Consider the following 27,579-nt stretch of genomic DNA (forward strand, 5'->3'; position numbering starts at 1 on the left):
AAAGTGAAAGCTTAAATATATTGCAGAAATTTGCAGTTAGGGAAATGTTGAGAAAATGGAATAAACTGGCATGTGAATGTAACCTAATTTTTGCAATGTGGTTCTTTTGACCCAAAGTGCACACTAAGATGCCTGTGGTAGTGCAAACGACACGCCAAACGACATTCCGCTAGTGAAAATTGCTTGCATGTTGCAGGCAACATCATGTACAAAGATGTGTGTACAAAAGCTGCGTGCGATTTTTTTGTGCAAACGTTTTTAAAGAAAATATGGCAAAGGGAAAGGAAAGTACTCTCCTTGCACAGGGCTGAACAGAAGTCCCTTCATGTGGTCTTAACAGGCCAAAGGAGAGAGTGTTTCTCGCTTCCCCGAGACCCGGAGACAAAGCTTCTGTTGACACAACTGAAAACGATTTTGGGCACATTGAGTGGAATGGGTTGCGACTAGATTCAAACACAAATCCCGGGGATTTGGCTAAGCCTGTAAGTGGCAAAGGGAGCTGCAATTTTCTTAGCGTGGCAAAAGGGCAGAGGAGCCTGCCAATGTTAATGTTTAATCCTTTCGCTATTCCATCCTTCCCACCACCCAAGCCCAATGACAACAAGCCTTCTTTCTTATTTCATCCCCCCTCCCACCCCGCCTGGCCTTGCAAAATAACCCAATAAATCAACAATAAACTGACATTTGGAACTCTGCCTTCTAACTGGCACCAGAAAGTGCTTTGAACTCTTGTCTTTTCCCCCCACTTTTAACTTGGAAGGACAGTCTTTGGAAGTGTGTGTGTGTATCTGAATGTCAGGCTCAGGGCCAAGATTTAAATTGCATGAACCCAAAGTCGGGCCACCCTCCACACCCTCCCTTCCAGTTGCATCTCCTTGCCTGGTGTACCATAGGCTGGATAGTCTCCCAGTGAGCAAATCAAAACCATCTTCCAGAATGAATTAATACAAGGTGCTGAGTTGTTGGGTAAAGGCTGGAAAATGAGGCTCTTAAACACAGGTTTTGGCTAGGAGTTCAAGACGTGTGAAAGACAAGTATTGTCTTTCTACACACTTTCCCTTGCTTTGGCATCAACAGAAATAGCCGAGAGTTCGAATGTTTTCATCTGGTGGAGAGAGGTGAAATATCTCAATGTGCATTTTATTAACTTTTTTTTTGTATTGTTGCCGAGCTCTTCTTCTTTTTTTTAAAAAAAATGTTTTTTATATAAATAAATAAAATAAGTAAAAGTAACAAGCAGCAAAACGGAAACTAGTAATTAAGCCCCCACCCCCTCAAAATAGGAACCGACTGAGGAGAATGCAAGAATGCCACAACCCAGCAAGGGAACAGGAAGGAATTAATTAAAGGGGCAGAAGTGTTATGAAGGAAGCTATTAGTTAAAGGCACCATAGCCTCCCTGCTTTGCCAGTCCACACTGGGCAGTCTTCTTGGGAGTGATGAAGTGGGCACTGGCCCATAAATGCTGATGCCACCATACCTTTAAGGTGTTGTTTCACCCTGTTAGTGAGAGAGCCAGTGTGGTGCAGTGGTTAAGAGCGATAGATTCGTAATCTGGTGAACCGGGTTCGCTTCCCCGCTCCTCCACATGCAGCTGCTGGGTGACCTTGGGCTAGTCACACTTCTTTGAAGTCTCTCAACCCCACTCACCTCACAGAGTGGGGAGGAAGGGAAAGAAGATTGTTAGCCGCTTTGAGACTCCTTTGGGTAGTGATAAAGCAGGATATCAAATCCAAACTCCTCCTCCTCCTGTTAGTCTGTTGAAGTAAAAATGGCAACAAATAAGACTACTCCTTTGCAAATCATTTTAATACAGTATCAGCATCCCTAATGTTCACATCCCTAAATGCTTCTCAGAAAGAAATATTCCATAGAATCATAGAATTGTAAAGTTGGAAAGGACCCAAAGAGTCATCTCGTCCAACGCCCTGCAATGCAGGAATCTCAGCCGAAGCATCCATTAAATATTATCTACTAATTAAGCTTATTAGTCCCTTTTTTCTTTTTTTGCAAAAGCAGCTTAAAGCCACTTACAGCAATAATTAAATAACATATACATTAAAACCAGCATAAAACAGAACAGATAAAAATCTAAAGCACATTCGTATTGTTATGAGGCAGGGTGAAAACACCCCACCCACTGAAAGAGGCCACAGATAATTAAATGCCAATAACCTGGCGGAAAAGAAATGTTTTGCCTGGCGCCTAAAGCTATGTAATGGTGGCACCAGGTGAACCTCCCTGGCAAGAGCATTCCACAGGTGGGGAGCCACCTGTTCTCATGTTGGTACCCTCTGGACCTCCCAAGGACTGGGTGCATGGAGAAGGGCCTCTGATACTGATCACAAGTTCTGGGTCAATTTATATTGGGAGAGGGGGTCCAGACTCCCCACTATTTATTGCCATATATATTTCAGACTCAACTCTTCTGTTTTCAAGAACTCCATTTTCAGGTTCTAATCATGGATTCACAGCTGTCCTTGTGACTTTTACTTTGCTTCTCTGATGTGCGACAAATCCAGGGGTTCAGAGGTGCGCAATTTGCATGCCAAAATCCCTTTACAATTTCCAGGAATCAGATTTGGGTCTTTCTTGCCCTTGTAGTCTTCATATAGGATCCTTCTGCAGCTATTTTTCATTTATTCTTTGCAGAAGAGGGGAAGTGGATTTGGATTCTTCTCAGATTCCCTTCTGCGTTAATAGCATTTTCCATAGCGATTAAGCAAGGAGGTAAACCCGAGAGCAAAAAAACTAAAAAAAACCCTGAAAAATGCTTGCCCCCTGCTAATGTTCCTTGCTGATGTTGATTTATTCCTAGCCACGGGGCACAAAGTCTTTGTATAAAATAATGGAGTGTGTTTTACAGAGCCATTATTTTCTGGTTTTACCAATGGCCCAACAGCAGATGGTGTCTTTCAAAGACATTGTTTAAAAACATGACTGCTTGTGTTGAGAACTGGTTTCTTTCCATAGCCTCTCGGGACTTTGTAGTCTGTAACCCATTGCATTTGTTGCAATCCAGGGCCTGCTCTACCAATAGGTAAATGCTGGCAGGGAAAGGGGTGTAGAGCTGTTCCTCTGGCAGAGGATGCTGTGGGGAAGGGAGAAGCTGGAAGCCAGAGCTGAGTGTGCCACCTGCTGTGCCCTGCACCCCTTCACGGGCATTGGAGGATGTTCTCCTGTTACTAGGAATGAAGGAATAAGATTCAACTGCCACCCTGGTCAGCTTCTGGACCATCAGTGGTAGAGCATCTGCTTCCCATGCAGAAGGTCCTTGTTATGTGTTCAGTGGTCTGTGTTTGCCTGAGCTTGAGTCTGGACTAAGGATTCTGAGCCCCTGTGTTCTGATTTGATACATGATATCCAATCACAGAACATGTCAGGATTTGGGCCTCTGCCATTGGCCCTTAAACTCTGAGTTATGATTCGCAGCTTGGAAGTTTAGACAGCCAATCACATTGGGAGTCAGGGTGGCCCAGGCCTTCAGAAATGTATATAAGCAGTTGTTTTGCCCGTTATCTAGTTCTGTTAGTTCAATAAAAGTTATTGCTCTTATCACTGTGTTTTCCTCATGGGAACCCACCTACACTTCAGCCCCAATCTGGACTCTACACACACACACACACACACACACACACACACACACACCCCTCTACTGCAGAGGTCAGTCTCACACTTCAGGCCATTCTCCCCTCATCCACACACCCCCACCTGCCTGCATTCTTACTTCCATCCAGTCCAAGGGGCCGCCCTGCCTGCCAGCTTCCTCCTCCTTAGTCTCAGTGTTGCCCCTTGTAGAATGTGGCAGGGCAGAGGATGGAGGCCAAGCTAGAATTTGTTGCCTCTGACCCTCCCTTCTGTTTGGGCTTCCTGCATTCCGTCCCACCAGTCCCATGGGACAAATTCATAGAGGATAGGGCACCCAGCCACAGTGCCTGTGTTGTACTCCCAACTGTCAGGTGCCAGGTGCTGAGGATTGCTGAGGTACTCAGGTTTAGAGGAGAGGAGAGTGCTCTTGGGCTTTCCCTTTGGGGCATCTGGTTGGCCCGGACACTGAGGTCCAGCACCGAGGGCCTTCTGGCGGTTCCCTCGCTGCAAGAAGTGAGGTTACAGGGAACCAGGCAGAGGGCCTTCTCGGTTGTGGCGCCTGCCCTGTGGAACGCCCTCCCACCAGATGTCAAGGCAATAAACAACTATTTTACTTTTAAAAGACAACTGAAGGTGGCCCTGTTTAGGGAAGTTTTGAATGTCTGATGTTGTATTGTTTTTAATATTCAGTTGGAAGCTGCCCAGAGTGGCTGGGAAAACCCAGCCAGATAAATAATATAAATAATATAAATTATTATTATTATTATTATTATTATTATTATTATTATTATTGGCCACTGTGAGAATAGGATGCTGGACTAGATGGGCCACTAGCCTGATGCAGCAGCTATGTCCTCCTGATAGTCTTATGTGATGAAATTGTAGCACAGGGTAAGTTTTGCTAACCATTATGGAGAGGGGGATCTCAACATGGGTGGGGTGGGTTTGCCCTTCCTACCACAGTCTGGTGTTATCTTGCCTGGTGGCAAGGGAACAAAGCAGCACAGCTAGCATAGCAACACACTTCCCAGTCTTTGGGGTTTCTGGCTTCCTGCTACCTCCTGGATCCAGCTTTCCATTATTCCACCCAGGCCTCATCCTTCCCACCCACCGAGGCAGCTTTGCAAAGGCACCAACTTAAAAAAAAAGTGCATGTCTGTTTGCATCTGGAAGTCCAACTCTTTCTCTCCCCCCACCCGCTTTTATTAGTTTTTGTGGTTCGGTAATATTTCACCCAGCAAGACAGTCTGGCTACATTTTATTGCTCAGATTTCTTTGGGAAGGATGCTTTCTCAGCGGGAAACCCAACCTCCTCGCCTTGCAAGTGCCGTTATCAAGAGCTGGAGTCACTCCCTGAGGGTTTCCATCCATGCATGCGCACTCCCGGTCACACACACACACACAGAGATTCTGTGGCTGCTTGGAAATGGATGTCAGTGGATCTGAAAAGCAGGACTTCTCAGAAGACAGCATCTTGTGCAAATGGGTCAAAGATTTGTGGAGCCCAGAGATCTGTGCCACGTCCCCCAAAATGCTGATGTGCCAGCAGGAGAAGACTTGCCTCCATCATGGGCTGAGAGAGATCCAGTTGTTCAGCCTCACTCCCTTGCTTCAGAGTGGACATCAAGGGCAGCTGCTGCCTAGAGGGCAGAGACTAAAGGACAAGAGGTTACTTGATGGAAGTGTATGAAATTGTGCATGGCACAGGGGAGGCAGAGAAAAGTTCTTCTCCCTCTCTCATAATACTAGAACTTGTAGACATCCATGTTGGAAGATTCAGGACAGAAGTAGTTCTTCCCATAGCACATGGTTAAACTCGAAATCCCATAGGAGGCAGTAAAGCCAAGAGATAGCTGGGTTTAAAAGAGGATTGGACATATTCGTGGAGGAGGAGAAGGCTATCAGTGTCTCCTGGATGTAATGGCCATGTTCCAAAGTTGGAGGCAGCAATACTTCTGAATACCAGTTGATGGGAAGTATAGTTTCCCACAGGCATCTGGGACCAAGATGCTAGACTAGATGGGCCATTGGCCTGATCCAGCAGGCTCTTCTGATGTCCCTATGTCAACATCAGGTGAGAAGTATGTGGGCAGGAAATGCTGCCCGAATAATCCTGGCACCATAGGAAGCTGCCATATACTGACTCCAACTATTGGTCCATTGTATGGTCCACACACAGACTAGCAATTACTGTTTCTTCCAGCTGTAACTAAGGATGCCAGGAACTGAACCTAGGCCCTTCTGTATGCAGAGCAGATGTTCTATCACTGAGCTACAGCATGTTCTCTCAAGGGAGGAAGTTCCATAGACTTGGGGCTACTGCTGAGAAGGTCTTGTTTCTCTTGCCTGCCAACCTGCTCTGCTGGGTCTTGGGACTCACAGGGGAAGATGAATCAAGAAACAAGTCCAGCAAAAGATCAAAGCAAATCAGGACCCTGGTCAACTCCCTGTGAGTCCTGCTGGCTAAGGTTTGGAAGATGTTGTCTCAGCCAATACCACCTTCTTCTTGGATTTTAATGGCATTGCAGGACCGTAGGAGGGTTTCTATCCTGGCCACATGATGGCTACACTTTTATTGCTTCTCAATTACAATCACTCATCAAGTTTGGCTTCTCAATAATTTCCATAAAGCCACCTTCTCCTCATGCCCAGATATTTCTCAGGATGCTGAGAAATATCAGACTATTCTCCACTGCCTCAATCCTGTGGGGCTAAGCGTAATTGGGAAGATGCAAGGCAAGAGTGGTGCTTTGTACAGAGATGGTGTGACCACACTCCTCTGTGCATGGCTGCTTTCAGTTTTCAGCAACTTTTCTCTGACTTATTAATTTCTCTTAGCACACCATTAAGCGAATGAGAGACATGTACCCTGAGAAATCAGCGAATTGAGGAAAGGTTGCTGAAAACTCAAAGCAGCCATGCACGGAGGAGTATGCCCACTTCATCTCTGTACGAGTCACCGCTCTCACCTTGCCTCAACGTCTGGTAGTCTGGAAATGTCTGTCCATCCTGACCAGAAACCTTCCACTCCCCAACGCAACCACAGCAGCTGATGTTTCTTCTATGAGAGAGACAGTTTAATCCAATTTCTCTGTCTTTGTGGTAAAAACCCTGCCTGTTAATATGGATCAAAGAGAAAGAACTCACATCCCAGAAACAGGTTTGAGCTCTCTGATGATTTCGTTTTACTTCCCTCCACTTTTCTTTATAAAGCCATTTGTGATCTGACTCTGACAGAAAGACCCACGAAATCCACAGGCGAGCATGGAAGGCAGTTCTGCCCGTGAGGTTACAAAAGACTTCTCAGCATGGAATCTCTTGTTTGCACTTGCTCCAAACACATCTATCTCCGGAGGGCCAACGTCTTCCAGACTTCGCTGCTCCCTGAAGGGGGATTTCTCTGCTTTTATTTAAGAGACAAGATTTAAGTTCCCATCATCCACGATGTTTTGGGAATTCCAAGAGAGCATTGGTTTGACACAGAGCATTTTCAACAGAAAGAAAATGGAAACGACAGCCATCAGCTTGGATGCCTTGAAAAATGGCTAGTCAAATTCAGGGAAGAGAAGGCTTTCAGCAGCTACTAGCTATGATACCTTGACAGTCAGAGACACTAATATTAGGGCTCACAGGTTGGGAGAGTGCTGTTGCACACATAGTGGGGCATGGCTGGAAGGGAAAATGGAGTCTGGAAGCTTCATGCAGGAAGTTGATGAAGATTGAAAGGGAAGGGATAGGACATCATTCCAGCCTGAGGGCAACCTTCCCTTCTGGGCAACCTTCCATGGGCTACATGCCAGTGGTGGGCAGGGCTAGAGACAAAAGTGGGTGGAGCAACAAAGGCAGTTTTTCCTATGTACAGTTGTCTACTTTCTTCACGTACCCCGTTTGTCAGGAGCGAGCCAACAGTAAATTACACTGTGCAAGTGCAAAAATAATAGCTGCTTAATCTCCTCTCCAGGTCCCCCCCCCCAACAATCGGAGACTGTGTCTGTGTGCAACGAATCTCTCCTCCACCCTTTTCAGGCCTCTTCTGGTTCTGGCAGACTAGAGGGGAGGGAAGCTTGTCGCAGCAGGAGGGAGAGACGCTTGTGCCTCTTCAGCAGCCAGACTCGTCTCTTGGCTTACCTCCTCCCTCCTCTCCTGCTTCAGCCGCTGCCTCTGATTCTGGGCTTCTCTACCACAGACTCTCCCAGCTCACTAAGCCCTGTTACCTCTTCTTCAGCTTCTGACACCTCCTCCTCCCGGTCTTCTCCCTCTGAGCACGCATCATTGTCCATCACCAATACCCAGGCATCTGAACCTTCTTCCCTTGGGGGTTCCCTGGCTCATTCCTCCCACCATGCCTCTGCGTCCAACCAGTCCAGGACACCTCTCTATTGTACATCCAGGAAAGTAAGAGGCATGGTCAGGGTTTGTGGGCACATCCCAGGTGAAAACACTCAAGGATGGTACGAACCAAGGTCAGGGAAGGGTGGAGCCCTGGAAGAGTCCTCAGGGCCTGACAAAGAGGACCAGAGAACTGCATTTTAGATTATCTCATCACTTAGATTATCAGCCTGCCGGGAGAAGCATCTTGTAATTACTGATCATATGGGAACTTTTTTTCAGCTGGAAAGTGAGATTCCCCTCCCCACAAATAAAACAAAGCAAAATAGGAATTGAGAGCAAGTGCAGTGTAGTGGTTAGAGTGCTCACCTACGGCCAGGGAAGATGCAAGTTCAGTTCACTTCTCCCATCAGCCATGAAGCTCACTGGGAGGCCTGTGGCCAGTCACTATCTCCCAGGCTAGCCTACCTCACAGGGTTGTTGTGGAGACAGAATGGGAAAGAGTAAGGCTCAGTCAGCCAGTCTCAGGATGGTGGGAGTGGACAGCATTCTCCCACCCACCCACACTGCCCCCCCATACACACAATGCAACAGGTCTGTCCTTTTCACCACAGGAAATCTGTGTGGGTCTCTGGGATATCTCAGTTGGTAGAGCAAGGTTATGGATTTGAGCCCCATGTTAGTCAAAATATTCCTACATTGCAGGGGGCTGGACTAGATTATACTCAATGAATCTATGATTCTGCTTGGACTCTCAGCATCATCAAAACACCCTCTGGATGCAGCAAAGATTGCTAATCGAATAAGGTGGTCTCCGTCCATTTCATTGATTAGGGGAGAGCTCTGGAGCCCATCTCTTTCATCCCCCACGTCAATGTGCAAGCCATATTTCCCCTTCTCACCTAATTGGATTGTTTGGAAAGAGCTGTTTGCCAATCAGCGGGAGAGCAGGGAGCTTCTTTGATCATAAAGTGCTTCTTTCCCTTGGGACCCCGACTCCTCTTTGCTCTACATAGAAAACATTACTTTTAAAAAAACAAAACCCCAGAAAATCAAATGCTCCAGTGTGTCACCTCATCAGGCTGCAACTCACTAAGGGAGTCTGCTCTGAAGGTGAATCCAGTGCAGGAGCCACAGGGAGAGGCATACTCTGGCTGGCTGGCTTTCATCTTCTTTATTGATTTCTAGTGGTCAAACATAAGGGAAGAAACAAACACTGAATTGTGGAAATCAGGGTACGGCATGGGACAACAGAGCTAAAGGTCTGCTCACCCACACCAGTTCCACTTCAGAACAAGCCATGCCTCACCTGAGACCCAGGACTGGAAGTAGAGATGCTCAGGAAGGACCCAAGGGTGCTGTGCCTGAGAATGGCTAAACCTGTCAATTTCAGTTTCATAGAATCACAGAGTTGTAGAGTTGGAAGGGATCTTAAGGGTCATCTAGTCCAACCCCTTGCAACGCAGGAATCTTTTGCCCAACATAGGGCTTGAACCCACAACCCTGAGATTAAGAGTCTCATGCTCCACCAGCTGAACTGATAGGTAAGTTTCTCTTCATTTCCCCTTTCCCCCCAATCTTAAGTTCGGTTCTCCACACCACTGCATCAGTTTGTGGTTTTCTTTCTAAATCATGAAAATTCATCTGCATTTTAGTGGGAAAGGCTGTAGCTCAGTGAGTAGAACATCTGCCTTGCATGAAGAAGTTCCCAGGTTCAATCCCTGGCATCACCAGGTAAGGCTGAGAGACCCTGCTTTTCTGAAACCCTGGAGAGCTGCTGCCAGTCAGTATAGACAATGCTGAGCTGGATGAGCCAATGGTCTGACTCAGTATAAGGCCTGATACATTCATTTTTGCTACGTAGTTCCATGAAACAAATGCATTTCTGTATGCTATTTTTCACTAATATGACAGTTTTATCCACACACCCCAGCTTCTGCACTTCTGCACACATCACCTGCTGGAGAAATACAGTGCAAAATTTGGAGAAATCTGTGAATTTTGAAGGGTGTCTGTGTTTCGCTTTGCAAAACACTGTTTCAGAAAGTGTGAATTAGGTAGATTCCTCTCTAAATGTGAACTGAATTGAATTTCTCCCCATTCACCAGACGCAAACTTTGGTAAATGTAGCACACAAGGTTCTCAGCACCTCTGCAATTCCCAGCAATCCTCTTCAGGATTATGAGTAGATCGTTGTCTTCATCTCTGATTAGTATTGTAAACATCACAGCTTCTGCTGGGGATTGGTGTGGGTGTTTGAGGTAGGATTCGGAGCTCTCAGGATCCGCAGGCTAACTTCCTTTCACTAATATTCCTTTTCTTCTCCTCAAGGCCTTTGGATAACAAGCAAAGTGAGCTGGGGACTTTATCTAGTCCTGATGCAGTAGCTCCTATGTCTTCCCGTTGAAAACCTCCTGTGTACTTTTTCTTGCATTGTTAAGTCCCTCAGCAAATCCCAGCAGATAACTGGGTGTGTGTTCAAGCAAGCTTCTACTTGCCCACTGGGGGGAGCCGTTTCCCCCCTCTTTTCCCAGGACTGGGAAATGCAAGAGCTGTAAAAATGCCCTTTGGACGGATTGCCCAACGCACCATTCCATATTTCTCAATCCTTGCTAATAATAATAATATCTCCACTTGGGTTTTATAATCTGCATTCCCAACCCAGCGGACTCGCAAAGTGGCTAACGGCATGTAAAATCATGCCATAAAATCAACACTGTCAATTAAACTAATGGAACAACAAGCCGAAGCATGAAGTTGCTGGAAAAGAAAGGAGAAGTCTGCCTCCAGTGAGTAGCCGGAAGACTTAAGCGCTCTCCTAAAAGAATCCTGATGCAACTGGTCAGGTGGATTGGGAATTCAGGGGTGGGCAGGGCAAAGTAGTGCTGTAACTAATAAGGCCTCATCTCAACTCTTCCCTGCCCAGGAGCCAGTACCAGGGCAAGTTCAGAATGGCTGTAGAGCAGGCGTTCCCAACTAGGGCATATCTTCCAACATTTCTTAGATGCAAATAGGGACATTCTCTTCCACATCAGGAGGGTTCTCCCATGTTTGATCTCCCCGCGCACATAGATGTCATTACACATCTACATCTGCCACCTTGAGCCAACTGCAACTGCAACCTCTCTTTGTTGAAAAGAAAGAATGACCCTCAGCCAATTGCACGCAGTCCGTTGAATGGGAGGAGTCTGAGAACCACAGTTGTAGGCTCCTAAGGTGCTGCCTCAAAATTCCCTAACTGCTCCTACAGATTATTCTTGCTCAGAAGCTGTTGCACAAAGCACACACACTTGTGCACCTGCTTGGTCACCTGCTGCCCAGTGTCACCTGCTTTCCTTTCCCTCTTGTAAGATTTGGTTTCTGAATGCGCTTTGCTGCGCCAGGCTGTGTGCACAGAGACTGGCTGCCTTGCCTCACTAAGCCTTTTTGGGTGACAGAATGTTTATTCCTTTAATAACTGCAGTTTGCTAAGAGTGCTGGGAAGTGTAGTTCGGTGAGAGGTATACCACAGTTCCCAGGATTCTCTGGGAGAAGCCATGAGCTTTAAACATGCTTTAAATGTAGGGTGTGTGCGTACCCTTAAAGAGTATGATGTTGAGCATCTTCAAAGTATGGGATGGAAGCTGTCCAAGAACCACTTGGAAATGAAGCGGCCAAACAATCTGGGATCCAACTGCTTGAGGAATGGTATTAAAACACATTTTTAAAAAAGGACTTGGCAAAAAAAAGGACTGAAGACATGAAGCATGGACAGTAGTGATTGATTTTTCAGAAACAGAATTCCTGAAGTCCCCTTTTGAGGTTGCAGTTAACCGCATAGGGACTTTTAGGCCCCTTGTTCCTGTTTCTGATCCACCTCTGCCACAAATTCAACATTCAGGGAAGGTTTTAATGTGTGACATTTTAGTGTATTTTTGGTCTTTGTTGGAAGCAGCCCAGAGTGGCTGGGGAAACCTAGCCAGTTGGGCGGGGTACAAATAATAAAAATTGTTGTTGTTGTTGTTGTTGTTGTTGTTGTTGTTGTTGTTGTTGTTGTTGTTATGTGTCCTTGGGCAAGTCACTTTCTCTTATTAAGATGGAGACATGCCAAAGATGAAGAGTTGTATCCAGCTAAATCCTACCAGATTAAATTCATGGGAATGAATGGGCCAGCTTTTGTCACATTCATTAATTTCAGTGGGTCTCTTCTAAGCATAGCCAGCAAGCACTGAAGAAAACCTAGAGAGCAAAGCAACCAGCTGACTTCAAAATGCTTTATCGAAAAGTGAGTCTGTTGTTGCCCCCTCCCCCCACATCCGCTCCATCTCTGATCTCCATATTTGAAAGCACACTAGAATCTTTGCTCCCTTGCCATCTGCTGATAATGTCCGCTGCGGATCCTTTTACAGAGCTGTGGATTTGGAGCCGAGCAGCAAAACATAACTCTCCACCTACCATTAGGCAGAGTGAAGCACTTGCTTCAGGCAGCAGATCGGGGTGGGGAGAGAGATGAATGGCAAGATGTTCCGTTCTGGTTGCCTCACCTCAAAACAGATACCATTGTAGAATTGGGAAAGGTTCAGAAAACGGCAGCCAAAATGATCAAGTTGGGTGGAGCAACTTCCCTATGTGAAAAGGCTGCAGAGTTTGGGACTTTTTCAGTTTAGAGAAAAGGTGAGTGAGAAGTGACATATGGAAGAAGTTTATATAAAAATTATGCCTGGCATAGAGAAAGTAGAAAGAGGAAAGTTTTTCTGCCTCTCACCACTAGAACTCATGGACATCCAGTAAAGCCAAAAGTTAGAGGATTCAGGGCAGAGAAAAGAGCATCTGTCTTCATGCAGCTCTTCATTGAAGGATGGAACTTGCAGCCAAAAGAGGCAGGGATGGCCACCCACTTGGGTGGCTTTGAAAGAGGATTGGATAAATTCATGAAGGAGGAGAAGTCTATTGGCGACTACTAGCCAGGATGGCCATGCTTTGCCTTCATGGTCAGAGGCAGGAATGCTTCTGAATCCCAGCTGCTCAGAAGTGCAGGAGGGGAGAGCCCTTTTGTGCCTGTGGAATTCCTTCAGGTATCTGGTTGGCCACCGTGAGAACAGGATGCTGGACTTGATGGTGGTCTGATCCAGCAGCCAGGCTCTTCTTACTTTCTGAAGATGTGTAAGGATGGAGCTGTGTGTGCCATATGGCCTCGCCTATCTACACCCCTAAGCTAGCCTGCTCTCCTAAGGTATGGTGAATATACTGCCCCATTGTTGAGTGTTGTGGTAAGAACAAAGTGCCTCTGGTTACATACTTACAGTGGTACCTCAGATTAAGTATTTAATTCATTCCGGAGGTCTGTTCTTAACCTGAAACTGTTCTTAACCTGAAGCACCACTTTAGCTAATAGGGCCTCCTGCTGCTGCCGCGCCGCCAGAGCACGATTTCTGTTCTCATCCTGAAGCAAAGTTCTTAACCTGAAGCACTATTTCTGGGTTAGCGGAGTCTGTAACCTGAAGCATATGTAACCTGTAGTGTATGTAACATGAGGTACCACTGTAATTCGTTCCGGAGGTCTGTTCTTAACCTGAAACTGTTCTTAACCTGAAGCACCATTTTAGCTAACGGGGCCTCCTGCTGCCGCACCACCGCCACCGCTGCACAATTTCTGTTCTTATCCTGAAGCAAAGTTCTTAACCCAAGGTACTATTTCTGGGTTAGCGGAGTCTGTAACCTGAAGCATATGTAATCTGAAGCGTACGTAACCCGAGGTACCACTGTACAAGCAATGAGAGCAAGCACCTCCTTCTCCTTCTCCTTCTCCTTCTCCTTCTCCTTCTCCTTCTCCTTGAGCAGCCAAATGTTTTGGAACATTCCGGTCCTCCACATGCATAGACAAGTTTCCTTTGAACGTCAGAGCTGGAGACAAACAGCAGACAACCATCACCTCCGCGTCTTGCTCCTGAGTGGCCAGAGTGCTGGGCTGGAAGGAACGTTTTCCAAACTAGCTCAGCAAGTCATCTGTTTTGGAATTGTTGCATAACATCAGAAGAGCCTGCTGGATCAGGTCCATCACAGTCCAGCGTCTTGTTCCCCTGGTGGACAACCTGATACCCATGGGAAGCCTGCAAGCAGGACCTGTGTGCAGCAGCAACTCCCCCCTCTTGTGATTCTAGTGGCTGCTTTGCAGAGGCCTCCAACTGAGGAGGGAGCATGGATCCACTTGCTGCGCAGTGACAGAGACGCTCCCTTCCTCCACCCCAAAGCCATACATCTTCCCTCTATGCTATCACTTGGGAGGTTCAGAAGTCCTAATTATATTCAAAACAGATAATTATATTAATGGGCTAATTAACGCTTTTGCTGATTGTAGCTATAAAAAAGGATGGCACAAAATGGGGATTTGGTGCTGGGAAGCAGATGTACAGAAGCAAACAGATGCATTTCAATGAAGACGAGAGCGGACGGTGCTTTTATAGAATACTGTTGCGCTCATGTCCAGCTTGAAGGCTTTCTAGAAGATGCATCTATCTGGTTGGCTCCCAGGAGAACATTCCTGGATGTTGGACTAGACAGCCTTTGGTCTGATCCGGCAGGGCTCCTCTGGGATCTTTCTCAGACACAGAGACTTTCCGGACACAGTCCAGTGGGAACGTCTCCTGCACAAACCACAGCCGTGATCTTGGTGTTGGATTTGTCCATGGGAATCTTCTACTGGATTTTACTCTCTATACTCCACAGGGTTACATTTCTAGTTTTGTGAAAGATAGAAATGGCTCCATGCTTCCATTCCCATGACTGGCGGGTTGTTTGGGGCAGCCTTTATTGGCTCAGTACCCTTCAGAAGAGGGAGTCCTGAAGACTCCTTGTGAAACACCAAGGTGTTTCAGATACGCAGCAGCAAGTGTACACCCTGCCAGTCCCACAACAATGTCAGCTGGATCCAGCTCCAACATTCCTGAGAGACCACCTCCTTCCCTACAGACCCTCCCTGGTGTTAAAATCAACTGAAGGGGACCCCTGGTTAGCTCCACCTCCCACAGAAGTTTGGAAAGCCCAAGGGCATTCTCCCCTCCTGTGATTTCTAGCAACTGGTATTTAGAACTGAAATATACTCGGAGTCGAGTGTAGATTTCATGCTCTTTATTCAGCTCGTAGTAGTGAGGAGGAATGGAAGTTCCCCCGAAATGTCTGCTTTATATACATTATTTACACAATGGGCCTCATGTGATTGGCTAATTCAGGGATTCTCCTGTAGGCCAATCAGGTTGCAGATTCACTTCCACCTGGAGTTGGATTGGGTGGCTCCTGTGGACCAATCAGACTGCTGCATTATGGATCCTATTGTTCTAGGACCAATCAGACTGCTGCATTCTGAATTCTATTGTTCTAGGACCAATCAGACTGCTTCAATTTGGATGCTATTCAACTCAGTACATAACAAGAACATAGCCATTGTGGCTAGCATCCTCCATGAATTGGTCCAGTCATCTTTTAAACCATCCAGGTTGGTAGCCATCACTGCTTCCTGCAAGAGTGAGTTCCATAGTTTAACTATGTCCTGCATACAGGACTTTATTCCCTTTGCACTGAATATTCAGCTTGATTGGATGTGGATGACTTCTAGCAATGTGAGGGGAAATAACTTTTCTCTATCCACTGTCTCCAATCTTATGCACCATTTTAAAAAGCTTCTATCATGTTGCTTGTTACTTGCCTTTTCTCTAAGCTAAGAAGTCCCAGATGCTGCAACCTTTGCTCATAGGGTGGAACATTTGAGGCTTGCGAAAGAACATTTTTCTGACGGAATGTGTCCTTCCCCAGCAACTAACATTCTCCAGCTGAATGCCGCCCCCCCCCCCACACAACAAAAAATTGCTCCAGGTCACCAGGCCTTTCCTTTAAACTCATTTTTAAATTGATGGTTGATAATGGAACTACACACATTCAATCTGTATAATGCATGTATTTGTGTGTCTACGCGCACCTACACAAAAACTCCTGTACCTCTTTAATTAAAGCTGACATTTGTGAGGGCTAATTGTTAATTGCCCAGCATGTGGCTATCATCAAACTAATTGCTGTTTATTTATGACATGTTTCCCATCTTTGATTTAAAACTCGGCAGGGAAAAAGGCGGTCTTTTGTGGCAAATCACTTCCCATGAGGCAAGTGATTTGAAACAATAATTACAGTCCCCAAAATGTGGAGGTTGTTGTTGCTGGCGGTGGAAATCAAATGTGAAAATATTTGTTCATTGTATGTAGGCTGTAAAACATCCTCTCCCCCACCCCCTCTCAATTAACCTAGCAGTTCTTCTGCTCAAATCTTGTTTGATCTTCCTTTAATTCCAGTTTTGGGTGGGGGCAGGGAAGTCATAAAACTAGTAAAGACACATTTGTCTTTGATTTGTATCGTTCCCCATCCTGAAGGTTCAAGGCAGATCGTAAATTACATATTTTGTAACATGTTAAAATGATCACCTTTGTCCTGTTCCTCTAGAAATAGAAAACAACACACACACACACACACACAGAGAGAGAGAGAGAGAGAGAGAGAGAGAGAGAGAGAATGAGTTCCCCCTAGATTTTCAATGCGCTTTATGTTTACTTTCAGAGATCATGGGTCTTCATGGCATTGTGACAGATCATTCTGGAGACCTGCTGTTCAGATGTTCTGCAAGATGGAAATAATATGGCAGTAGTCTCACCTTGACAGATGACTCCAGCCACCTCCAATTGCCCCCAAACCTCAAAATTCACTTTGCAGTCTTCTGTGATCATAGAGAGCCATCTGGAGACTCCTAGACATACTAAAGGTCAGTAGGTGTTTAAATTTAAGAACATAAGATGCACCTCCTGGATCAGGCCAATGGCATCCTGTTTTCACGGTGCCAACCAGATACACTAGTGGGAAACTTGCAAGCAGGAACTGAGCTGAACAGCACTCCAGCCTCCTGTGGTTTCCAGCAACTGGTATTGGGAAGCATGACTGCCTCTGCCCATAGAGGCAGAGCATAGCCATTGTGGCTAGCAGCCACGGGTATCCCTCTCCTCCATGAATTTGTCCAATCCTCTTTTAACGCCATCCACGTGGGTGGCCATCACTCCCCCCTGCAGGACTAAGTTCTATAGCTGAACTATGTGCTGCCTGACACTGGAGCCAACTCCAGGGGACCGTGGGTGCTTTGGCACCCACAATAATATATTTGTGGGGCCCACAATCTTTGGTGCAAGATGGCACCTATGCTGCCTGAAGAAGTCTTTAATTTCCAGCTGATGTGCCTAATACCAAAAGGCATCCAGGTGGCCCTCCAAATGTTGCTGGACTACAACTCCCATCATCCCCTGACCTTCGGCCATGGTGGCTGGGGCAGAGCTGTAGTCCAAAACATCCAAAGGGTTGAGGAAGACTGCACTGGGCTAGACTGTTGGTCTGTCTCAGGGCTGCAAAACCTGTGGTCCTTCAGATGTTGCTGGACTACAAATCCCATCATCCACTGACTTGGGCCATGCTGGGTGGGGTTGTCCAGCAATGTCTGGAGGGACCACACATCCACTCCCACCTCAACTGAGCAAGCGGAGAATTGCCATCAATCCTGAGCCTACGTCCAGTTTCACTGAATGTCTAGTATCTGGGTCAAAGTAAGTGGGAAAGAGGGGGAAATGCCCCTTCCATAATTGGGGATGGGGTGGCGGGTCAGTGGAGCTTTGCTTTATTGGCTTTTATTACTCCATCCTTCTCCAACCCGGTGCCCTCCAGATGTTGCTGAACTACAACTCCCGTCACCCCTGTTCCAGTCCAACCCCATCTTATGGCACCCCTAGTTAAGGAAGCTCGAGTTGTCCTCTTTAGCACCCTACACGTCTCATGGTGATGCATTTTGAAATAATTCAACCACACGAAAAATTTAAACAGTAAGTTCTTTCGCTGTGCTCTTTATCTGTTACAAATTTCCGATGTCGACGCTTCCGGACCATTCTCGGGTCTGCAAACCTGTATCTACATTGAAACCAACGAAGCCTGCCTGAGCTCGGGCTGAAACGCGCGTCTGCTTGGCGAGCTGACGAATTTGCAAAGTTTGAGGGGCCCGTTCCATACTTACTTGGAAGTAACCCCTCTTTAAAAATAGAATAAAAATCAGCGGTGTTTTATCCCCGCGCACGGAAACCCAGCCTCGCAGCACCCGATCCTGCACGCGCGCGCACAGTTACTCAAACAGGCGCCCAGGATCACCCCTTTCAGCTCTTTGGGGTTCCCGGGGAGATGGCAGACGCTCCTGGCGCGCATCTCCGAGGGACTCTGGGCTAGTCCATTTCCCGGCGCGGCGTCTTCCTCGGGAGCCGCGCGAAGTGAAAGTGACCAGCCCTTCGAGGGGGCGGTGCCAGCGGTGGGTGTGAAAGTGACCGGAGCCTGCTGAATGGTGCCGCGAGGGAGAGAGGCGGGGGAGGGCGCAGCTGACTCTCCTCGCGGAGTAGGAGGGGGGGGGACTCCTCCGTTTGGTGAGGAAGGAGACGGGGGGGGGAAAGAATTGGGGACCTTCTGGGCGAGGACAGGCGGGCGCAGGCTCCACTTGGGCTGAGACTGAGAGCGAGAAGAAGGAGCCGCGGGAGCCGCGGGAGGGGGGACATTCCCGGGGCGGCGGCGGCGGCTCCCCGAAGGAGCGATGTCCCCTCCGGGCCGCGCTCCTGCTCCTCCTGCTGCTGCTGTCGCTGCCGCGGGTGGCGGCGCCGTGGTCCCGCGTCCCCCGGGGCCGGCCCCCCATGGGATGTAGCCGCGGCGGGCTTCTCCGGGCGCACGTCGGGGGGCTGCTGGGTGCGCGCGCCCCTCCCCGCGCCCCGCTGCTGCTCACCATGCTGCTACTCTTCAGCTACTTCTTCTACTGCCTCACCGGCTCCTGCGAGTCCCTCCGTCCGGGGGGAGCGGGCCTGATCCGACAAGCGCAGCCGCACGACGAAGGGAACCCCCAGCACAAGCTCCTCTTGTTGCTCCCGGGACTGACCGGGAACGCAGCCGCCGCCGCCGCCGGGGAGGACGAGGAGTCGGCGGCCGGAGGATCGAGGCTGGAAGAGGAGGACAACGACGGGGGGGACGGCCGGATCGGGAGCCCCTCGGCCGGAGGAGCCTTGCCCGTGGCCAACGGCTTTGGGAGTAAAAAGTTTCCGCAGGCCATCATCGTGGGCGTCAAGAAAGGCGGCACCCGTGCGCTGCTGGAGTTCCTGCGCATCCACCCGGACGTCCGAGCCGTCGGGGCCGAGCCGCATTTCTTCGACAGGTGCTACGAGAAAGGGCTGCTTTGGTACAGGTAAGGCAGGTGCCTCCGTCTCCACCTAATCCTTTCCCACGGTTTTAGGGGGCGTCCGACACGTGCGTCCACAAGCACACACGAGGGTGCCAACTTGAATAAAATATTGGGGGCCCCAGATATGTCTCGCCCCATGTTTTATTTGGGGTGAGCGGCGAAGAGACCTCGGTCCCTAGGAGTTGGCTCCTATCGACACACCCACACCCGCATCCCAAGGGTGTCTCTCGGAGTCCCAGCACAGGCAGGCAGGCACATGTCCCTAAGCAGAGTCCGTTGCATTTCGTTTTTCTATCTATATTTGAAGTCCTCTCTTTGCTACGACCAGATCTGGGGTGAGATGAAACAGACATTTTAAAGCAGCCCATTGTCTGGGGGGGGGGGGGTTGGAATAGATTGGCCTGAGTAACAGGATGGTCAGTCTTGCACCCTCTCAACCTCCCTCCTGAAATCAGAGAGCATGGAACCACAGAGTCAGGCCATCTAGCTCAGAACTGTCTGCACTGACTGGCAGCAGTTGACCATCGAGGGGCTCCAGGGAGGGAATGAACCGGAAGCTGTCTGTTGCGGGTCAATCTTGAGTTCTATCACTGAGCTACAGCCCTCCCCCCCCCCCCAAAGGTCAGAAATGAATCTGAGCTTGCTAGGCAGGCATCAGCATTGGCACACAGGAAGCTGCCATTCACTGAGTCAGAAAGTTGGTCCATCTAGCTCAATATTGCCCACACTAGCAGGCAGCAGTTCTCCAATGTTTCAGACTGAATTTTTTTTCCTAGCTCTACATGGAGGGTTTAAACCCGGGACCTTCTGCAAGCAAAGCAGATGCTCTCCCACTGAGCTACAGGTCTTCCCTTTATCCATATAAAAAGCTCTATTATTTCAGAACAGTGCATCAGTGTATTAATTAACCCGAAGTAATAGTCAGTCCTATTTCTGAGCTGGAAATGGCTACTTGGGGTTCATATTTCCTCTTTGCCAATAAGAATCATGGCTTGAACGGACGGGGAATTTTGCCCCCAATTAACTAGATTGGAATACAAACTATTGATCTAACTTTAACCTTTTAAAAAAAAACTTGCTTAAATCTCTGAGCTTTTGGGATGTGAGGAGAGGCAGAAACTAAAAATAAATAAATACGGGGTGTCCTTTTTTTGATCATTTGCTCCCTACCGTCACACAGAGCTTCCGCTGTTCAGCACACAAACTTATAAGTGGAAAGCAACCTCAAACAGACCCAAAGCGTTGTATAACGATGGAGGTAAATTTTGGATCAACGTATTGGAGCTGGCGAACTGCTGGTTCAATATGTATGTTAATCCAAATTAAAACACAGCTGTTGTCCCCTCCCTCTAGGAATTCCGATAAATCCTTTCCATATTAGGGCTGTCTTTCCCGGATGGTGTACTCATCAAAATATTTCCCAAATGTTTGGGTCGCCATTGTCTCCAGAGTTTCCTTAAAAGCGTCTTCTTGTTCCGCGTAGTCAGTGCACACAGGCCACAAATTTAACAGCCAACTGCACACTCCAAATTACGTGAGCAAGCCTCTTGTTTTTTACACCGGATGAACTCTCCGGTCTTTCTCCCTTCATATTACCATCTCCCCACCTTTGTGCCTCTTTTATGAAACTTTCCATTATGGGATAAGGTATGAAAGACACTCTTAACTTTCCAAGTGGAAGGCTGCCTTCGTTTGAAGTCAATGGCGGAGACTCTGCCTTTATGGACTTCAAAGGGGTCTAGATTTCACAAAGACCAAGGTAACAAAAGCTGACCGACTATTGAAAATGCTTTTTTAAAAAAGTCCCCAAAGCTGCCCTTTCATGCAGGAAAGGTGCTGCCCTTTCATGCAGGACTCCCGTGGGCTGGAAGGCAAATCGCAAACTTTAAAACAAATGAGCTGGGGATTTTTCAGTGTCCTTAGACCAGGGTACCTGCCCAGCTCCCAAATGTTCAAATGTCTCTTTTGAATACGATGCAGAAAGTTTCTGTACTAGCTGATATTTCCCCCCTCAAACCGCAGTGAGACTGACACCACAAGCCCATCAAGGTTCCCCAGCTGACACTCTTTCTTCACCCCTCCTTCCTTTCTTCTCCTTCCTTTCTTCTTGTCTATCCTCTTTCCCCCACTTTAAATTTTTGCATCTTTTGGGACTTTTGAGCAAAGCCTCCGGTGGCAGCAACAGCATAAGAAACCACAGTTTAAGTTGAGTTTGGTGTCCTTCCTATCTCGAGAAAGACCATCACAATTAAGCAAATCTTCAAGATCTTTGGAGACCAGAGACTAACAAAGCATCCTTTTTGGTTACAGATAGGTAGCCGTGTTGGTCTGCCATAGTCAAAATAAAAAATTCCTTCCCGTAGCACCTTAAAGACCAGCTTTCGTGTACTTCTGTTTCAGTGTATCTGAAGAAGTGTGCATGCACACGAAAGCTCATACCAAGAACTAACTTAGTTGGTCTTTAAGGTGCTACTGGAAGGAATTTTTTATTCATCCTTTTTGGGAAACACAAGGATAGGACCTCCATGCTAGGAGCCTGATTAAAGTGTATCTAATTTTCCCCATCCTTCCTTTGCACCCTCACTTTGTATATGTCTCTGGGGATAATAGGGTTTCCCGCCCGCATTGCTTCCTCTTCACAGCCACTAAGACAGGCACAGAAACAGCCCATCTCCCAAGCAGAAAGTGAGTTCATGTGTGCAAAGGGGGCATCAGCTGCTTTCTGCATCCTCTGTGGTTAATGGCACTCTGACATGAGTCTTGCCAGTGTACAATGGCCATGATCCACTTTAAAATCTTCCAGCACAAGTCCCATTGATAAGGATTTCAAAAAAAAAAAATGGCATGCAAGAACGCATTAGTGGAATCAGACAGTTCCTGCATCAAGTGGGGCATTTGCAAGAGAATGCCCAGAGAAGTGACTTGTTTCTGTTATTTGGTATCCATTTCGTTCTCTGTTTTTCCCAGCTGAGCTCCTTTCCTGTTGGGGTCGTGATGGGATCCCGGAGTTCATCTGGCTTTTTGGCAGGCTTGTGTTTTCAGAAATACAGATTAAAAATAAAAAATTAATTGCTGGGAGTTCTGTGTCTATGCGTTTAGCTTAGCTTTATTTATTTGTGTATTATGTCCTGACCTATGTATTCCATGGATGCTTGGAAGGGCAATGTTACACAACAAAGCAGGTCTCTGCCCCAAAGAGTCTACAATCTAAAGGCCAGCAGTTGGGGGAGTGGGGAACAGTATGAAGGGGCAGATTTGGAAAGGGAAGCAAATATGAGCCTATAAAGTTATGCTTCATTTTGGTTGGTGTGAGGGCTATGGGACCGCTACTCCTGCCAGGCTGTTGGGAAGAAGCAATGATGATGCACAAGCAGTTATCCTTGGGTGCTGCCACCTCTGCTTTAGCTTTGGAGTAGATGGCGAAGACCCTAATCTTTTGGGAGCATCCGCTGCACAAACCCCAAGAAAAGGACAATTGCATGCCCTTTCCTTTCAACGGAACACTGGGAGGCAACAATCTCGTTTGACTTTGCAGAAGGCCCTTGCAAAAAAACCCCAACCCTGGGTAATTCTGGGTTGAAATGCAGGTTTAACTGTTTGCAGCTTTTTAATGTGTGTGCATGCGTTGGTAATCGTAAATGTAAGTTTTTTTGAAAAGTGTCTCTTATTATTTTTATTTATTAAATTTCTATACCGCCCTATACCTTTAGATCCCAGGGCGGTTCACAACATAAAACGCACACGTCCATTTTGCCGGAGGTGTGAGATTTGCCTAAGTTACTGTGGACTAAAGACGCAGTCCTCATATTGTGCATTTGAAAGCAAGTTCCCTGGGACTCAATCGGTTGTGCCTCCTAGCAAACACGCAACAGATCTTGCTGCAAGACATCTGGAGGGCGTGTAATGGAAAATTAACAAGATCTAAACTCTTCTCCTAAAAAACTTCTGACAACTAACCTTTGTAAAAAAAACAAAACAAAAAACCCTTCCCCACACGCAGTTCCCCCTGGTTTTGGTAAGCGTAACTATTATGTTATACTTGTGCATCTTATCAAGTGACATGAATGTGCATAAGTTTTTCAAATTTATAGGAATTAATATAATTAGTGTCTGCATATGTTTGAACGGGTGCTCCAGTACACATGGGGGGGGTGTATTACTGGTTTTCATTTCTTATGTATGAACCCTCAGTCTTTTAAAATATTTTTAAAAAGAAGGATTGCAAAACTTGATATTTTCTAGCACCTGAAAACGTTAGTACAAGCCAAGAGATGGGCATTTTTCAAAATCTGAGTTGGGTCCCTTATGCAATTAAATTGCAATGAGGTGGAATTGATCCGGGAGATATAACACTCTAATAGCACAAATGAACTCTCTTTAGGCAGCCCAGCTCTGAGAATGTCTGGCTACTGTTCATATGCTTAATATTAAACCTTCATCTCTTGGCCAGCTGGGTAAATGTCTGGAGCAGATTTATCTCTTCTTAGAAGTCAATTATTGTATCCGGTACATTATCTTAGAGGGGGCAGGGAATGGGGCAAAAAGCAAAGACTTTAAAATGGCTACCTTTTTAAGTGTCTGAACCCATTTTCTTCCCACCCAGTCTCCTCTGGAGCAAATCAGAGTAATGGGTCTGATCCATGTAAAGGCAATCGTTGACTAAATCCCGTGGGAAACAAGAGGTCTCATTTAAATTAGCTGTTAACTCAATCCCATTATTCCCAATCAAATATGCAGCAGCTAGACCCCCAAATTTACTCCAAGTAAGCCCCACGCATTTCAGTTGCCAGCTTAGCATGCACGGCATGTAAGCCTTTAGCTGGCTGGTTCATGGCCAATATTTTTTTAATTGTACATATTCCTAAAATGAGGGTTTTAGTGTGATGACAGCTTACCCTATGTCTTACAAATGGGTGGTGGTCTAATATCTTCTGCAGGAATTGTTATTTTGAACATCTGTGGCTTTGTTGAGAAACTCTAACTTGGAAGTCAATTGAACCATTGAGTTAAAGACACTTTCTGCACTTCTCAGATTTTGCTTCTAAAAGTATTGCTGCAGTTTTCAAGGAAGTATAACTTGCATGCTTCTCTCTCTGTGTGTGTGTGTGCTCTAATGGATGGAACAAAAAAATATTATGGTAATCTCTAATCTCACTCCTTAGATTTGTGCCTACCTGTAATGCTACAGGGACAAGTCTGATTAAAACAAAAACACAAATGGCGAGGTAAATGTAATGGGCTTGGCTCATAATGATAATAGCATTTAATTAAAACCGCAGCATCATTTTAGTGCCTATGGGGCTATCCTAAGGTAAATGTTAAGAATGAGTATAAACCATTTGCTTGGCTTCTGGGTTGGCCTTATATTTTCATGGGCTATTGTCCATTGGGCCTAGCTGCACCTAGATCAATTAGACATGTAAGGTGGAGGTGGTGGCTGTGATGCAGCCAGCTGTGAACAGTTGCATTATTTTTGATGCACAATGCGGAGGGTTGAAAGGCAACAAACATTACCTACTTTTAAGGCTCCAGTCCTGTGTGTTCTGGGTATATGCCCTTTTTGAAACCAGTGGTCTTAGGACTGAGTAAGCATGCATAGGATTGTACTGAAAATCTGGCTGGTTTCATCAGGGAAAAGTTTAAGCAAAGACACACTCAAATCTCTCGTTGAAATTGTTGAAAACTTCGGTAGGATTGAAATGTGTGGAAAGCAACCCCTTTAAAAAATAATAATAATAAGCAAAAATAGCCTTCCACATGATTATGCTTACTGAACTCCTGTTGTTTCACCCTTCTTCTTCCCCTCCTTTTTGGCAGAGAGAAAACAACATGTTTCTTAATTGGGGTGTATTTGAGATCACATATGATTGCAGGTGCTATTTAAATTTGGGGTGTGCGTGTGTATGTATTGGGTGAAAGAACAAACGTTGAGCTCCTCTTTTTTGCTCCTGGGAATCTTTCGCAGCAGTGTCAACATTTCTGAAATAGTTGACTAAGCCAAGAAACCCCAAACCGGTGCCAATAGCTTTTAATTGCCAACATCTTGGGGCCCCGAGGCACCTGTGGAATTGTTCATCATCTTAAGTACATTTTTGTTTCTTCAAAAAAAGCGGGGAAATATGTCGAGCAACAAACTCCCTCTTTGCAATATAACCCTCTTTGTATTTTCTCATGCAGTGTTAATCCCAGTTGGAGTTTGGTGGCTCCGACTCTTAGATTTCGTATATCTTTGGCTTATGATTGGCACCTGGCATCCTTTCAAGCAGAAGTTATTTCAGTCGGTGAATATATAAAACCAACAAAAGCAAAATAGGAGCATCTCTTTTTTTTCTTCTGCGGACATGTTTTTGATTCCCGTTTCCCTGCCCTACCTCTACGGGAACTTGTGTTCTTTGTTAAATAACAAAAGAAACGGGTGGTTTAGAAAGCCAGAAGTAAATCTTCAGGTTGCGAAACCCTTTAACTCTTTAATGTAGAGGCAGGGGAAGAAGAAAGCTGGCTTTCAGGCGAAGGGTCATAGAGCATCTGCTTTGCATGCGGAAGGTCTCAGTCTCTCAAGATAGGGCTGGAAAGGGCCCTTGTCTGAAATCCCAGAAAACAGCTGCCAGTCAGTGTAGGTCATATGGAGCTTGGTGGACCAGTGGTTTGACTCTATATAAAGCAGCATCAAGGAAGGACAGCAACTTGATGGAGAGCACATGGTTTGATTCATCCCTGGTATCTGCAGGTATGGCAGGAAATGTTGCCTGCCTGAAATCCTGCAGAGCTGGGGCCAGTCCATTCATAGGCAATATTGAGCCAGATAGACTATAAGGCAGCCTCTCATGTTCTTTTGCTTTCAATGCGGTAACAGGAATAGCATAACTTAAGATTTTTTTACAAGAGAATTATTATTATTATCTCATTTCAAACTGCAATTAAAGCAATTAACGCAGCCCCAGTCAGAACCCCCACAGCACATTGCAGGGGAGAAAGGAAACTCAATTCTTTAGAATTGTTTTCCAGGGTGAAGATGTGTGTCTCTCCAGCAGCTTTGAAAAGATGGTGCCAGGAGCATCTCTGTGTGAAGAGAGTTTCTTGGGGCCATCACCAAGAAGGCACTCTCAAGAACCACCAGCTGTTTTGTAGCCCAAAACATCTGGAGGGCAGCAGGCTGGGTAAAGGCTGGTGTAGGTGATCAATAATTGTGTTTTAAAAATGGGTAGGTGTATAGTTGTTTGCCACTTGTACCCAGTTGAACAGGATGAAGCATATCTATCTATCATCTATCTATCTATCTATCTATCTATCTATCTATCTATCATCCATCATCTATCTATCTAAACTCACCTTCAACATAGGATTAAACTTGACCTTTGTGAAGTCTGATTTTTCTTTAACAAACATGCTTCTGCAGGTAAAGCGCTGAGCTTTAGCCATTGGTTCATCTAGCTCTGTATAAAGAACTTCAGAAGATCCTGTTGGATCAGACCATTGGCCCATCTAGTCCAGCATCCTCTATTCATAGCTGCCAACCAATAAAGTGGCATCACTTTGCCACCCTTGATAATTGGAAGAGCTTTCTCTAGTCCCGAGCTGCCATTTGATAAGTGAAGCAGCAGTGCATTGTGGGACCAAGATAAGAGTCTTCAGCTGCCATGCCCTGAACTAATCAATGATTGCTTTGTCTCCTTTGGCAAGGGCAAGGGACTCCCACCCAGGGGTGTGAACACTTGGATTTGGGCCAATGCATAGATTTCTATAGATACCAAGTCTTGGTATGCACCGTTGAAATGTCATCAGCATTTAAGTTTTGCTCTTTGTATGCCATTGTCTGACGGTTGCCAGGATGTTTCTTTAGCAAACATATTAGGGCAACATTGCAAGAAAAGAGAACCAACTATCTTTAAACACACAAAATATCTGCAGAGGCTAGCCTTGGAGGCAATTGATGGAGGCTTGCCTCTTCCACGATGAGCATGAAAACTTTTCCAAGGGTTACCTTTTCTCACTCTCTTTCGCTGATAAACACAACATTGGCATTCCATAATTGTTTTTCTTTTGTTTGAGTTTGGTGGCCACTATCCTGGACATGTCTGTTTTGTTTTAGAATCAACAAGTCCCATTTAAATCTGCTTGAGACCCCGCTGTTTGAATGAATATCTATTCATCTTGCACAGTGACATCACCTGTAGGGAAGGCCTTTGAAAATGGCCTCAGCGCCTGAGCCACTCGTATGCTGAAGTCATCTTCAAATGTGCTTTTGCAGATCTCCCCATCACCTGCGATGAGGCAGGTGGCATTTGGGAAAGGGCCTTTTGTGCTGTAGTACACAATTTATGAATTTCTCTCCCTAGATAGACTTGCCTGGTGCCAACATTAGTGCTGGATTATTATTTAAAATCCAGGCTTTTAAC

General features: G+C 46.3%; 2 protein-coding genes and 1 long non-coding RNA gene across 6 annotated transcripts in view; 2 read left to right on the forward strand and 1 right to left on the reverse strand.

Annotated features, from left to right (window-relative positions):
• Positions 1-27,579, forward strand: part of MEIOB (meiosis specific with OB-fold) — a 235,691-nt gene that overhangs the window by 80,400 nt on the left and 127,712 nt on the right. The window lies entirely within an intron of this gene.
• LOC310692726 lies at positions 1,144-18,868 on the reverse strand. 4 transcript variants are annotated; one of them, XR_014518859.1, is made up of 4 exons: positions 18,734-18,862; positions 8,991-9,101; positions 5,150-5,228; positions 1,144-1,757 (listed from the first exon to the last, which is right to left on the reverse strand). It is a non-coding gene; the product is annotated as an uncharacterized lncRNA (long non-coding RNA). The 4 variants fall into 4 exon arrangements; XR_014518861.1 differs by lacking the exon at positions 1,144-1,757 and having other exon boundaries at positions 4,830-5,228; XR_014518862.1 differs by lacking the exon at positions 1,144-1,757 and having other exon boundaries at positions 4,830-5,228; positions 6,736-9,101.
• HS3ST6 (heparan sulfate-glucosamine 3-sulfotransferase 6) overlaps positions 17,091-27,579 on the forward strand; it is a 76,441-nt gene continuing 65,952 nt past the window's right edge. The window contains exon 1 of the mRNA XM_083473846.1: positions 17,091-19,186. Coding sequence (XP_083329972.1) covers positions 18,645-19,186 — 542 coding nt within the window. The 5' untranslated portion in view covers positions 17,091-18,644. The remainder of the gene's footprint in view (positions 19,187-27,579) is intronic.

This window comes from Podarcis liolepis, assembly GCF_965112155.1.
Source record: "Podarcis liolepis genome assembly, chromosome: 14".
Taxonomy (NCBI): domain Eukaryota; kingdom Metazoa; phylum Chordata; class Lepidosauria; order Squamata; family Lacertidae; genus Podarcis; species Podarcis liolepis.